Consider the following 13,896-nt stretch of genomic DNA (forward strand, 5'->3'; position numbering starts at 1 on the left):
GACATTATTTGCGATGTGATAACTTCCTTTCTCTGTTTAATCTTCGTGCTGAGGGAACGGCGAGACAAGACGTATGGCTTTAAGTCTCGTTTACCAAGAGCGGAAGGTCATCTGAAGACTTGGAACAAGAGGATACAGTTATAATCCAGTGTATATATGCACGCTGTGTGTATTTTTCTTTGTAGCTCCTGTCTACATATTCATCTATCAACCACCGGAGAGCTGGGTAATCAACTGTGTGATATTATTCGCCCACACACTCACCAGAGCACCACCCAAACTCTGACAGACCTTAAACAACCTCAGTCAGCGTGTGTGTGAGATAAACTCTGGGCCCAGACACTGAATGACACCAGCCCTTCACAGACACACACTTGCACTGCCTCCTCCGCAACTTGAGGAGAGAATGAGAGAGAGCCAGTTGCTAGGAGACGCGGCCTCCAGTGCAAACACAGAGCCATCTGTCTGTGTAAAGAAGAGACGTAGGGCAACTGAAAGGCTGGCACACTCCCTGGAACAACAGAGGAATGGAGAGCAGCCACCATCTTGTATTTTAAGATCCTCCATATTGAAATAATGCTCTTATTGTTAGAGTGAGCCCACATGTGGATTTTTACCTCATTTGCAGTGTTGAAGGAAGGACTGGAGTGTATCTGTTAATAAAGTTGGGGCTGAATTAAAAATGTTTAACTTTTAGTTTTAAGACAAAACATAGAAAAAATATAATTCAAGCAATATTTCACCCAAAATGGAAATTATTTACACTAATGTCATTCCCAATTTGTAGGGTATTCCTTCTTACGTGGAACATAAAAGGAAAAGATTAGCAGAATGTCCACGCTGCTCTTTTCAATTCATTGAAAATAAATGGGACCTTGGGACCAAGCTCAGTAAATGACCAAAAAAGCAACATACAAATATGACTTTTACCCAGTATTACAAGTCTTTTTAAAGGGATTGTTCCCCCAAAAAAGAAAATTGACATAATTTATAATTTACTCACCTTCATGTCCTCCCAAACACATAGGATGTAGTTGAAGTGTTTTTTTGTTCATACAAATGGAAGTCAGTGGTAACCAACATGAAGGTATAAAATGATGACAGAATTTTTATTTGTGGGTGAACCTTTAAGAAATACCATTGTTTTGTGAAAGGGAAAGAAATTTAAGTCATTATTTTCTGAATTTTTTTTCCTCTGCCATTGCTTTTAAATCCCGTTTGCGAATCTCATTCCAATTCAATACATTCAATCACCTCCATGTTTGAATATGTGCAAGTGTGAATAGGATTTGAGAGCTACTGTGAAAAGGAAGAAATTGAACAAATAACTTGAAATATTTGGTCTACTGTACATTTTAGCCTGACTTCACTTTCGTTGTATGGAAAAGAGCGGCATGTACAGGCTAAAAAATGGAAATTTTGACATTGTGATTGGAACAACATGAGGGTGAGTAAATTACCGAATTCAATTTTTTGAGTAAACTATCTCTTTAAAAACAGCATGCAGTTATGAAAAGTGCCTAGAAAAATAAAAACATTAAGCAAATCAATCAATATTTCTGTTTTATTGACATTTTATATCAATGTTGATGGGAGTTCCAATAATATCATAATTCTCTCCTCATCCATTTATAAAATACACAACAGTTGAAACTTCTTACTGGAATACAAAAGTAGTAAATTTTGGTGTCCAGACATAAAGCGATAAACAAATGCAGCAACTTAGTCCCTGACACAGATGAAAATCAGTTATGGTGAATAAATACATTTATGCACATATATATTTCCACGTATCAATTAAAATTTTGTGTCAATTAAATACGTCAAAAAGTTTGTTTTTCCACTATATACAACCCAACATGCTACCATTCGCTTCACCCAAGCAAAAAATAAAACACTTTTGTTAGGTCAACTCATTTGCAGTTGGGTCTTTGGTGATTTTTTGAGACAGTGAAGTGTCATTTAGGTACAGGGGAGCTATGATGAATAGTATTTTTAAATTAAATTTATATTTTATTTTAATTTTAATAACCTAATGGATAGGCAGTGTATGGTCTCATCTTAGGTCCTTATTCCCCATAGTACGAATTAACACCGTGTAATTGGGACCAGCACAAACTGTTGGAACATGGAACAGACACAAAGATGTCCAGATTAAACACCTTGTAAACTGCTATACACAAAGGTTTACATTCACGTATTTATGGGCATGTTTCATCCAAAATCAGTTAGATGGTCGTTTTATGCTAAAAGCATTTCAGTAAAGTTCACTTTAACCTTCTTAAGATGCGGTCACATTAGTGACATTTCAGCCAAATTTCAATAGTGCAGCGATGTATTAAACACAGCTCACACATCAAAGTCACTTTCAAACCAAGCAGGTTTCTGTTGGTCAGCGCAGTGAATTCGCATAACCAACTTGAACATGAGGCAACTTTTCCGCCCTCACGTGAAACATGGATTGAAATGACTGGATTTTGTCTGCGAACTTGTGCCAAGCAACAGTACGGTTTGGACGGTTTAAAGGAATAGTTCTCATAGTGCATTCTCACTTTTGGGTGAACTACTCCTTTAAGCCCTTTGTGTTGGTCCGTCAGAGCTCTATTCAGAGATCTCTCCATGCCAAGTCTCCTCGCTTGCGCAGATGGTGCTGAATTCGAATAGGTCAGCCTGGTAGTTTCTCACTAACACAAAGTGGAGAAAGCCCCATCAGCTCGGCGAACTCGTGACCCTGATCCTGCCAAGCACAACGTGCCCTCTGAGCCCTGCCTTATGTCATATACGTGTATGAATAGAGCCGCTTGTAGTATAAACAGTCGGGCTGAGATGAGCGTGAGAGCGTATGCTGTTGTTTTTACACACATATGTCTGTACACCTTGTGTATGCATTCATGTATCTGTGTGCTCCCATGTGCCAGGGCGGACACACACACACACGCGTGCGCTCTCTCCTCCAGACACACAAAGCCCCCCGGGGCGGCCCGCTCTCCTGATTTGGCTCCAGCTAGAGGCGTGTGTGTCAGCAGGAGATGGAGGGTAGAAGAGGGTTTAAGAGGGTAATGGCAAACCAAAGTCAGTCATTCACCCACGCATTCACCATCCACCCGTCATCTGCTTGCTCTCTCCAGGACGCTCGCTCAGTCCCAGCCGTTGTCCTTGATCATGTGGGCGAGCTCGATAATGAACTTGCCCTCCTTGTACTTCTGACTGCTCTCAAAGGCATGTTCCTGGGGGCAGGAGGAGAGCGAGAAACCATATTGACCGCAGGACTAACTTGGATGTGAAACTCGTCATCCTTTATGGGTTAATGACAGACTGTTCACGATAAAAAGGAAAAATCGTTTATGTTGGTTTCATTTAGTTTTGAAAAACTTTCATGGCAAAAAAACAACAACAACTGAATGACTCTAAAAATGTCATGTGGTGTAACCTTCAAATAAATTACATTTTCCTTCCACCTTGAATACATGTGAGTGTACACATCTTAATCATTATTATCAAAAAAGTTGCAATGCAAAAAGTATCTTTTCAAATATCATGAATTATTGATTCAAAATACATTACGCTTTTTGGGGAGTCGCACCATATGACATTTTACAACCTGAACTCCCAGCTAACAAAAATAAGGGTCACACTTTAGTTTAGGGTCCAATTCTCACTATTAACTATTAACAACGACTAATAAATAACGAGTGCAAAAAGTATCTTTTCAAATATCATGAATTATTGATTCAAAATACATTAGTCGCACCATATGACATTTTGCAACCTGAACTCCCAGCTAACAAAAATAAGGGTCACACTTTAGTTTAGGGTCCAATTCTCACTATTAACTATTAACAACGACTAATAAATAACGAGTGCAAAAAGTATCTTTTCAAATATCATGAATTATTGATTCAAAATACATTAGTCGCACCATATGACATTTTGCAACCTGAACTCCCAGCTAACAAAAATAAGGGTCACACTTTAGTTTAGGGTCCAATTCTCACTATTAACTATTAACAACGACTAATAAATAAACTTAATGACTAACGCCTCAATAAACTCCTAATTACTGCTTATTAATAGTTAGTAAGGTAGTTGTTAAGTTCAGGTATTGGGTAGGATTAAGAGATGTAGAATATGGTCATGCAGAATAAGGCATTAATATGTGCTTTATAAGTACTAATAAAAAGCCAATATCCTAGTAAAATGAGTGCTAATAAGCAACAAGTTAATGGTGAGAATTCGACTCTAAACTAAAGTGTTACCAAAATATGTTCTGCTGAATGTTTTGGTAACATTCCCATTAAGTTATGAAAAAGTTCAATGTTCTCTGAATGTTCGAAATGTCCAGTTAAAAAAAAAATGTTTTAAAAACATTTTCTTGATTATACGAAAGTTTAGGGAACGTTCCATTTCGTCATTTTGAAAACTTTATGTGAACGTTACCTTCAAATGTTCTCTAAACATTCTGAAACAAGTATTAACATTTAAAATGTTTCAGGTAAAAAAAAAACATTCCACGAGTGATGTATAAATAATGTTTTGAGAACATTATTAAAGACCAGATAACTTTGTACAAACATTCTGTTAAGGTTAGCCTTGTCCCATCATAAAAGGGCCAAATTATGTTCGCAGGTGTCCTCACTATGATAAAATTTCCGATTTGATATATATATATATATATATATATATATATATATATATATATATATATTTTTTTTTTAATGCATCTTGGTTGGACCACAATTTTGTTAAAAAAAAAAATTTCTAAGAACATTTGAAAAATGTCATTCCTTTAATGGGTTTTTTTTTTCTTCATTATTGTATCAGGACAGTTTTCAGACATTCATGACTTTCAAAAATATCATAATTAATTTTAATTCAGTAATTAAAATCATGGTCATCATAGAAGATAGGTCAAACTGTTTCACTACAGCATTAAATATTTGTCCTTTCTTTTTATAGCTGATGGATGCAGGCAGAAGGGAGCACTCATCAGATTTCTGGAGAAGGGCACTGGGTCAAGCTTCTCTGAAACGTCTGCATTCACACTGACAAAAATATCTGCCGTATTTATAAATAACCAGGCCACTATGGGAACGTATACTTGTTTGTGTGCATATTGGTGTTTGCATTGGTCCAGACTCCATGTCAAGGGCGACCGGAAATCCACTAGCCCCGAAAAAAACAATCGGCATGTGGCACAGCTGCTGATTAAAAATGGACACCGTGCAAGGAATGTGTCCTGCTTAGACAAGCCTTTATGAGCAAGCTTGAACTCGCAATGCCATGCATATTAACAATGTGGTATTATCTCGAGTGATCGTGACTCTGGTGACTTTTTCGGTCAATGTTAACATGCAAACATTCAGTTTCTTCAGGTAAATGGGGCTGCAAGTAGGCTATTTGTTGAGCACGGCACTTCTGGGTGTAAATGGAAAGCTTTAAAGGAATAGTACACCCAAAAATTTTAATTCTGTCATCATTTACTCACCCTCATGTTGTTTCAAACCTGTATGAGTTTCTTTCTTCAGTGGGGTTTTGGACCCCATTGACTTCATTATGGGCAAAACAGTTCACAGAAGAAAGAAAGTCAGAATTGTCATTTTTGGGTGAACTAATGTGCAGTTATAATGTTAGCCAAAGTGTCTCGCACATCATTTATAATTCAGTTTTGTCATTTTCCACCCTCTCTACGCTGTTTTTGCTACTGTATATTTAAGACTACTATATGTAAATGACCTGTGTTATGAGGTGATGTCACTTTTATGTACTTTAACTTTCCATGTGTTGTGAGGGTTTCCTTACATATTTCCACCCCAGTGTGGTTTTGCAGTTCTCGCAGTAGATGTCGGCCACCGCATGAAGCCCCGTGAGCAGAACCCTCTCCTCTGCAGGGCCACATCCCACGTTAACCCTGAGGAGACCAGTGAGACACAATCACGGAAAGGAAGATATAGTCAGGTGACTTTCTGTTCATCAACGAATCCTGAAAAATTAAATGCATCATGGTTTTCACTAAAAATATTAATCAGCAACTATTTTTAACATTGATAATAATAACAATAGTTTCTTGAGCAGCAAATCAGCATATTATTATAAATTAAATACATTTTAAATATAATAAAACAACCATTTTAAAGTGTAATAAAAGTTCACAATATTATTGTTTTTACTGTATTTTTGATCAAATAAATGCAGCCTTGGTGAGCAAAAGAGTCTCTTTTTTTTTAACTGTAAAAAGAGCTTTCAGACCGAACTTTTCAGCGGTAGTGCGCACGACTGACATGTCAAACTCCTTCAAATAACAGAAATGTACAAACAAATATCCACTTAAAAACACAGAAGCAACTTACACAGAGTTGAAGAGATAAGCTCTGCCCTGACTTCCTTGAAAAGACTAAAAGAAAAAAGAGAATTGCATGTGATATCTCACTTAAATGTTCATCTGAAACTGTGTTAAAAACCAGCTTTTCATCCGTGCAGAACTGATGTGACATTAAACAGCATGTGTTGATCTTCCAATCTGTGTGCTTCTCATATGCTTAACAAACATGTTTGTTCGTGTCGTCAGGTGGTAATTTCTCCGCTCATTAATCACCTTGGAGATGAGTTCGTCGTGGTTGGCGAGGTGTGCTCTGCAGTGGATGCAGCTGTAGGTGCGGTGGCAGCTGGGCAAGTACGCCTGGAAGGTTTTGGAGCGCGTCATGGTGACCATGGGCCGGGTCGGCGGGCGGTGCAAGAAGGGGCTGCCGGCCCAGGTCGGCTCACATGGGAAGCACCGCAACACACAGGTGAGGGCCGTGGTGGGGCGGGGTGGGAGGTATACACCTGCACACACAGGGATGTCCTGGGATGAGTATCACAGCTGTATAGATTGCATTGCACTCTTTTTGTGAGTGAACTCTAAGTCAACCGGTGCCGTGAATTTGAGGCGGGACTATCAGTTGAACAAGGTTAGATTACTATTGGTCAACCATAGTACTTGGGTAGGGTTAGAAACCAATTATTCAGAATCTACAATGCAACTGAATCTACAGTGTGAATCATACAATTCTTAAACAAATTGATCTTATAAGCAGGAGCTTTTTTAGCTCAAATATAACCATACAGTGTAGTTTAACCCAAAGTTGAACATTCTCGAATCCTCAACAAAGTGTGCCGCACCAGAGCCCGTCTAACGGAGGGGACTCATAAATTTTGGGGCATCTCGCCCGGGGCGCGGGGTTACGTCCTGCTTCACATCTCTCATGCGGGTTCTCGTTGACCAGGGTCAGCGCGCACAATAGCGCACACAGGCAGGCACAGAACTAGCTAGCGAACCTAGGTCTAAACCTAACCCTAATTTAACCCTGATCCTAAACCTACCCGCCCCCCGGGCGAGATGCCCCAAAATTTATGAATCTCCTCTAACGGATAGCCTTGGCACTTCCTATTAGCCCCATTGTGTATCATATTGGTTGCAGTTCCATTAGAATTCCACTGGAGGTGATCGCGGGCGAGTGCAGAATGAATGAGAGTCTATGGAGCTAAACGGCTAAATGTATCTCTTTCTCCTGCTTGTCGTTGAATCAACATAGATTTTATTGTTGATTCCGCAAGTTCAATATAGATTATAGGCCAAAAGTCGAATGAACGAGTACTTATGTCCTTTCGATTTCTTACAGGTTAGGCCGTTGTTGGCCGGAACACGCTAGCAATCTGCTATTATGTGACGTCATCACATTTTTGAACAGATTTTTAGAACAGATAAGTGAACTTAAAAATGCAATTTTCAGCTGAGTGTATTATCTTAGCCCTCCCTTTTGAATGCAACTTTCAAATTACTTGACAAAAAATTACATCCTGAGAAAAGTGGATTTCTGGGGGTGAAACCCCATAGACTCCCATTCATTCTGCACTCGCCTGCGAGGCCCCCGCATGGACAGAGACGTGTTACTGCAGCCAGTCCAGAAACAGGAAGTAACCAGACAGTGCCAATTCTCTTCAATTAGACATTCTCTGGCCGCACCAAGGGGGTAATCCATCGACCGGAAGTTGAAGCCGGCCGGGTGCCGCCATGTTGTAGCAGAACTTCACTTGCGTTAGCATTACCATTGACTCCCATTCATTTTGGCGTCACTTTGACAGCGAATAACTTTACATCTGAGGCGTTTAAAGACTCCATTTGTCCATTATTTATTTCTAAAGAAAAACACGACAATGTATAAAGTGCTCCATTACCTTGTATGTTACATTATGGCCCCGTAGAAACAGATTTAGTAAAAATAGGCTAACGATTGCGTCATAACCACTCGACTCTCTGTCGCGCTGTACAGAAATTACCGTACAGACAGGAGGAGAAGCTCGCAGGCAATCGGGGGGAGGTCCCGTCAAGGGAGAAGCCCATAGATAATGAGTCCATAAAAGCAACGGAATACTTACTCCTGCTCACTCACGCCAAAGAACTCTTTGCTCAAGTTCCCCGTCTCTGCAAGATTAACGTTGGCAATTATCACGCACAGCTACTAGAAGAGTAACGTCTGTCAGACAGGTTGCTCACGTCATCAAGCTTAGTTTGAGTCGGTTTGAGTCTGCGCGTCAGGAACGGAAGTGCTCAGAAATCGCTAAAAATGGGCTTCAACTGTCTCAACTGAGTTCCAATGAGATGGCTCTGTCCATTTCTTATACTGTCTATGGGCCGCACGCATCCTAAAAAGTGAAGTCAAAACAATTTGATCGCCCCCTGGTGGCTGGCTGCAGTATAGGTCTTTAAACCCGCCCTCTCCATGTAATCGAATGGAACACAAGCCAAACTTAAAAATTCCAATTACTCTTTCCCAAAGATGGTTTCTGCCATTTTAGTTAGTTCTCATCATGTAAACATGTTCAAGTGTTAGTTTTCCCATTGGGTTTTGTTATAATTAGTTATTGGGCGGGATCTTGATGCAGCGGCTCCACCTCAGGATCACTATTGCGCAGACTCAGGGTCCGAACGACGCAATCAGCAACAATCGCTACTGGGAAATTTTTGCTTCATACAGTGGAAGGAAGAAGAGTTGCGATGCCCAACGTTTTTACAGTGTTCGTCCACAAATCTTGGTGACCAAAGAAGAAGAATCAGAAGTGGAACTGGAAACATTCAATTTCTCATGGTTCCCATCCCTAAACTTTGGTACATAACTTGTCCTACACAGTTTACATTTAATCAACAAAACCTTAAATCCAGTGTTGTTGTTGTTAACTAAAACTGAAGTTACTAAAAATCATTTTCATTAATTGAAATAAAAATGAAATCAGACAAAAAATAAATATTAGATGAAAAACTCAAAAAACCTTCAAAATAAGAATAAATATATAAATAATACTAAAACAATACTTCTTACATCATGCGGCTTGTTGAGGAAAGGTGTGCTGTTACTTTTCAGATACGTTGCTGTAGGCTCTTTTAACTTGAGCCAGAAAGACCTGGTGAGAAAGACATCATGGTGGCCACTTTGGCCTGATCATACACTCTTTCCATTTTGTTCACTTGTGGTGCAGAAATTGCACGCTTCCCCTTTAAGAATGTCCAGTGGTTAGCATCTGTTTTTATGCACCAGTCTGATGCTTTATTGTTGCATTGCTCTCTCAGTCAGAAGGCTTTGTTGAGGCAGGGGTGAGCCCATCTTAAGAGCCCAGAGCAAAAAGGCGCCTCTTATGTTCTGTCCATTGTTTCTCCGTCAAAGCGTGGGGCTGGGGAATAAAGAGGCTACTGATGGATCGAAGCGCTTTCCCACACAAACACACAACCTTCGGCTGGGGCAAACGCTTACTCGTACTCGTCCACAAATAAACTCTCTAGCATTCTGGTGACCCGCTCTCGCCCCAGTTCCACACTCTGACCCATGCGGGTATTTTAGGACTCTGCGAGTTTGCTCAGGACATGATGCTGAAAAGGACCCATGGTGTTTCCTTACAGTTTACCGTCAACCAAACGATGCACTTTGATACACTGCTATAACTGCATAATAGATGAGATAATAGATTTCTCTTTCTCTCGCACAAGCTTTGGGAGAGACAAAGTGGCTTTTATTTGTTCAAAGTTAATACTGGTTCCGTCTATACATGTCTAAACTGAAATGTAAGATGTTTTGTATGGAAACATCAATAAATTATCATTAGAAGAGTGGAAACCTAATGGTTTACCAGTATTTCAGAGAGATGTAAACTATCCTTTGAGACTCAACGCCGAAGGAACCAATGAGTAAGAAACGATCAAATCCGCCTTTATTGCTCTGGGATGCTTTTTCCAACATTTTTTTTCTTGGGATTTTGTGTTTGTATCCCTCCTTATTTAGGCAGCTGCAAACTAAATCCAGGTTTTGTATTGCCACAACAGGCAGATCAATAAAAGCAAAGGGAGAGAGTCTCAGTATGGTTTCATCATGCAGACAAAAACATATTCGCTGAGCTCTGATCCGTGAACGCTGATGAACCTTCAGACACAACCAGTTCAAATACTGATCACTGATCCAACACATAAACTGTGCCACAGATCACAAAGCTGGACACAAGCAGAATAGAAAGCAGCACATCTTATAAGATGCCTTATAGTAATTGTATGTAGAGTTCAAGAGATTAAACTAGAGTAATGGAGGCAGAAGATTCAATCAGATTTTCTAAGCTGTTCTGAGTGTTTTTAGGGTCTGAAAAGAACAAACAAAACTAAAGATCACAAATACCAGCATTAAGGATATTTAATTCACCCAGAAAATACAATTCTGTCATAATTTCTCCCATGTCATTCCAACCCCATTCACAGCTCTTTCCTTAACAACAGTTTGTAGTGACAAGGTCTGTCTGTCATGCTCCAAAAATGACAAAAAGCACCATAAAGGTAGTCCCAATGGCTTGAGCGCTATCACCCTGTAGCCCAAGACTAATTGCCCACTGAAGCTAAGCAGGGTTAAACCTGGTCAGTACCTGGATGGGAAAACTCCTGGGAAAACTAGGTTGAAGCTGGAAGAGGAGATAGTGAGGCCAGCAAAGGGTGCTCATACTGTGGTCTATGGGACACTATACTGTGAAAAAGAAAAAGAACAGTCCTTTGGATGAGACGTTAAACCGAGGTCCTGACTCTCTGTGGTCATTAAGAGTAGGGGTTTAACCCCAGCATCCTGGCCAGATTTGCCCATGGGCCACTGTCCATCACCATGGCCTCCTAATCATCCCCATATACTATCTCTTCTCCACCAATAAGCTGGTGTGCAGTGGGTGTTCTGGCGCAATATGGCTGCCATCGCATCAACCAGGTGGATGCTACACATTGGTGGTTGAGGAGATTCCCCCTTCCATATGTAAAGCGCTTTAAGTGCCAAGAAAAGTGCTATATTTTGACTTAATAAATTATTATTATTATTATTATATTCCAAGGACCTGTCCAAATACCCACACTGGCAGTCTTTGCACTTGACTACTTGTCTACATCTATGATGTATTTCCTGTATTTGGCCCAAGAGTTTAAGTGGGCGTGAAGACTGCAAGTGTGTGTAGAAACTTTTGATTAGCTATCTGATGATTTATTTACACATTTACACACACAGAATTCAGCTTTATTTACACATTTCAATTTGTATTACTTTGCACTTTAAAATAAACTTCTATAGCTGCATCCCAATTCAGAGGCTGAATCCAGCGAAGGCCGCATGCGAAGGTCGATTGAGTCACCGCGGCGCGCCGAAGGCTGTCCCAAGTCGAAGGCTCCTTCAGATGCGGCCTCGAAATGCGTCATTTGTTTAGAGGGCAATGAAGGATACAACTGATGGATTCTTCGCAGCCTAGCCTATCCCAGATTTCTTTGCGCGCTGGTGAGGACATTTTTGAGAGAAATTGCCAGGTTACACTTTTAAACGTAAGTATTGGGGTTTAACTTACTCAATCTAATGCATCTAATGATACAAATGTAACAATTCAAATGTTGACATATCTTACCTTGATGCGATTTTATATAGGTTACACTCTTTAGTATGTCCATAAATGGACCAATGTGAACATATTTAGACAGGGTTTGAACCCTGTTTTGTTTTTAGGAGGCTGTCTAAGTTGCTAGGTGACAAGAACAGTCCTCCATAGGCTAGACCGCCCTATTTAACAACTCCTGGTCCGACCTTCGTGGACTTTGAAGGCGTGGCCTTTTAAGTCCGAGTCCTTCGAAGGATGCAGCCTTTGAATTGGGACGCAGCTTATATGTCTGTTCAGTAGTCCCTATGTAACAGACGACAAAGTTTAATTGTGGTGCTTCTAATTAAGTGATAAAAAAACGTTGTGCAACATTTTATGTTTTACAACCAAATTATATAATATCTAATTAATTTAACTTAAACGTATTCATTTAACTTAATTGAACATGATGCATGATGGGATACACTTAAGCCTCGCTCACACTACAGGAGTTTTAAAATCCTAACCGATTTTGAAATCTGGTTGCAGCTCACACTTAAGGAGAATCTTTGCAGATTTTCTTACCTCAAATCTTAAACATGCTCACACTACAAGATTTGAAAATCGTGGCGCATCACACACTACACAATGTTATTAAGATTCGTGCCAGAGAAAGCGCCTCACGTGATCTCACGCAACAGATCGGAAGCGGAAAGGTGGATGTAAACAAAATATCTGTCCTTCATATCAAGTCATATTCGTGAAAAAGTTGCCGTGTGACCAAGGAAAGCGAAATCTTTAAAAAAAAATCATCCTTTTAATAAGGATATTTCTAATGAATGGCGTCAGCTCTGTTCAATACAATGAATCAATGCCATAGATCTCTATAAGGTAAAGCATCAGCAGCGTTGCTCAATGCCCATTGCTGCTCAGCTGAGCATTGTAAAGTGGAGCTCAAAGTTAAAATTAAAATAATTAACAGCTTGTTTCATTTAACCTATCTTTGAATGAATATAACTTTATAATGAATATAAATATTTTATAATGAAAATATTTTTGTGTAGGCCTAGGCCTAATTCTGTGAATTACACTGTGCAAACCAAAGTAATAGCCTACATTAGCTACTACCCACCGGATGAAGAAAGGGCTCTCAGTCTCCACAGAACATAAAATATTCATATTATTTTATTTTTCGTGTTGGCATTTGAGGAAAAAACAATGTTACGGACATGACCGCTCTAAGCGACTTTAAAATATGCTTTAAAACTTTCACAAAGACATCAAACAGAAAGCACAAAACCTTTCTTTAAATCGAATTTCGTTTTGTATTAATTGTATCTTAATTTTAAACAATGTTTCATCAACCAATTGCCTGGATTTTTATAAATAAGAAGTAAATATAGCAGACGATAGATAATCACGAAACGGAGGCGTCGGCGATACTTCATAAATGAGCCGAAACTCAGCGTATAAGATAGACTTGCCTCACAGACATGTCTACTTTTAAACAGAACAATTCAAAACGAAAGAAAACAGACAACAGACTACTCTCTGCTTATGTAATCCGTATGAAATGTGCATTTCTCTCTGGCGCGTTCACTGAAGATCGCGTTCATCCTGCGGAAGACGGAAGAGTTGCAGATGGTTCAGGATCGATATCGAAAAATCTATATTTTTGACAACACTAGATTGTAGGCTACTTAGTTTATTATTTCAGATGCCTTTATTATGCATTTAGTATTTTATTATTATTTATTATACTGTATTATGCTTATTTATTTAGCAATAAATGGATAAATGGAGATAATGCGCGCATCGCGCTGATGAGTCACTCAAAATTACCTCAATGGAAATTCCTTCACCATGACAGCCCTACTTATTGGCTATTGTGACAGTACTGACGTAATCACAATCTTGCTCATCCCGATAAATATCAAACATGTTTGATATGATCGGGGCGAGCCCGATTTGTGTAAGAGCAGATCGGGAGGTGCAAGATTCGAT

At 39.5% G+C, this 13,896-nt stretch overlaps 1 protein-coding gene across 1 annotated transcript; it reads right to left on the reverse strand.

The window, feature by feature from the left end:
• Nucleotides 1-2,306: 2,306 nt before the first annotated feature.
• Nucleotides 2,307-6,717, reverse strand: ypel2b (yippee-like 2b). The gene is made up of 4 exons (XM_056243171.1): nt 6,593-6,717; nt 6,348-6,391; nt 5,800-5,908; nt 2,307-3,227 (listed from the first exon to the last, which is right to left on the reverse strand). Exons 1-4 carry the CDS (start codon nt 6,707-6,709, stop codon nt 3,138-3,140), a joined length of 360 nt encoding a protein of 119 aa, XP_056099146.1. The 5' UTR covers nt 6,710-6,717; the 3' UTR covers nt 2,307-3,137.
• Nucleotides 6,718-13,896: the final 7,179 nt, after the last annotated feature.

The sequence above is a fragment of the Rhinichthys klamathensis genome, unplaced genomic scaffold, assembly GCF_029890125.1.
Source record: "Rhinichthys klamathensis goyatoka isolate OS25496 unplaced genomic scaffold, OSU_Roscu_1.1 h1tg000781l_1, whole genome shotgun sequence".
Lineage (NCBI taxonomy): Eukaryota > Metazoa > Chordata > Actinopteri > Cypriniformes > Leuciscidae > Rhinichthys > Rhinichthys klamathensis.

Bases quoted from the DNA above. Each gene is read 5' to 3' on its own strand.
- ypel2b (XM_056243171.1), bottom strand. From the start codon at position 6,709: ATGGTCACCATGACGCGCTCCAAAACCTTCCAGGCGTACTTGCCCAGC. The intron at 5,909-6,347 runs GTAAGTTGCTTC...TGGTCTCCTCAG, and splicing joins GCTTATCTCTTCAACTCTGT to GGTTAACGTGGGATGTGGCC. The intron at 3,228-5,799 runs GTAAGGAAACCC...TCCTGCCCCCAG, and splicing joins CCACACTGGGGTGGAAATAT to GAACATGCCTTTGAGAGCAG.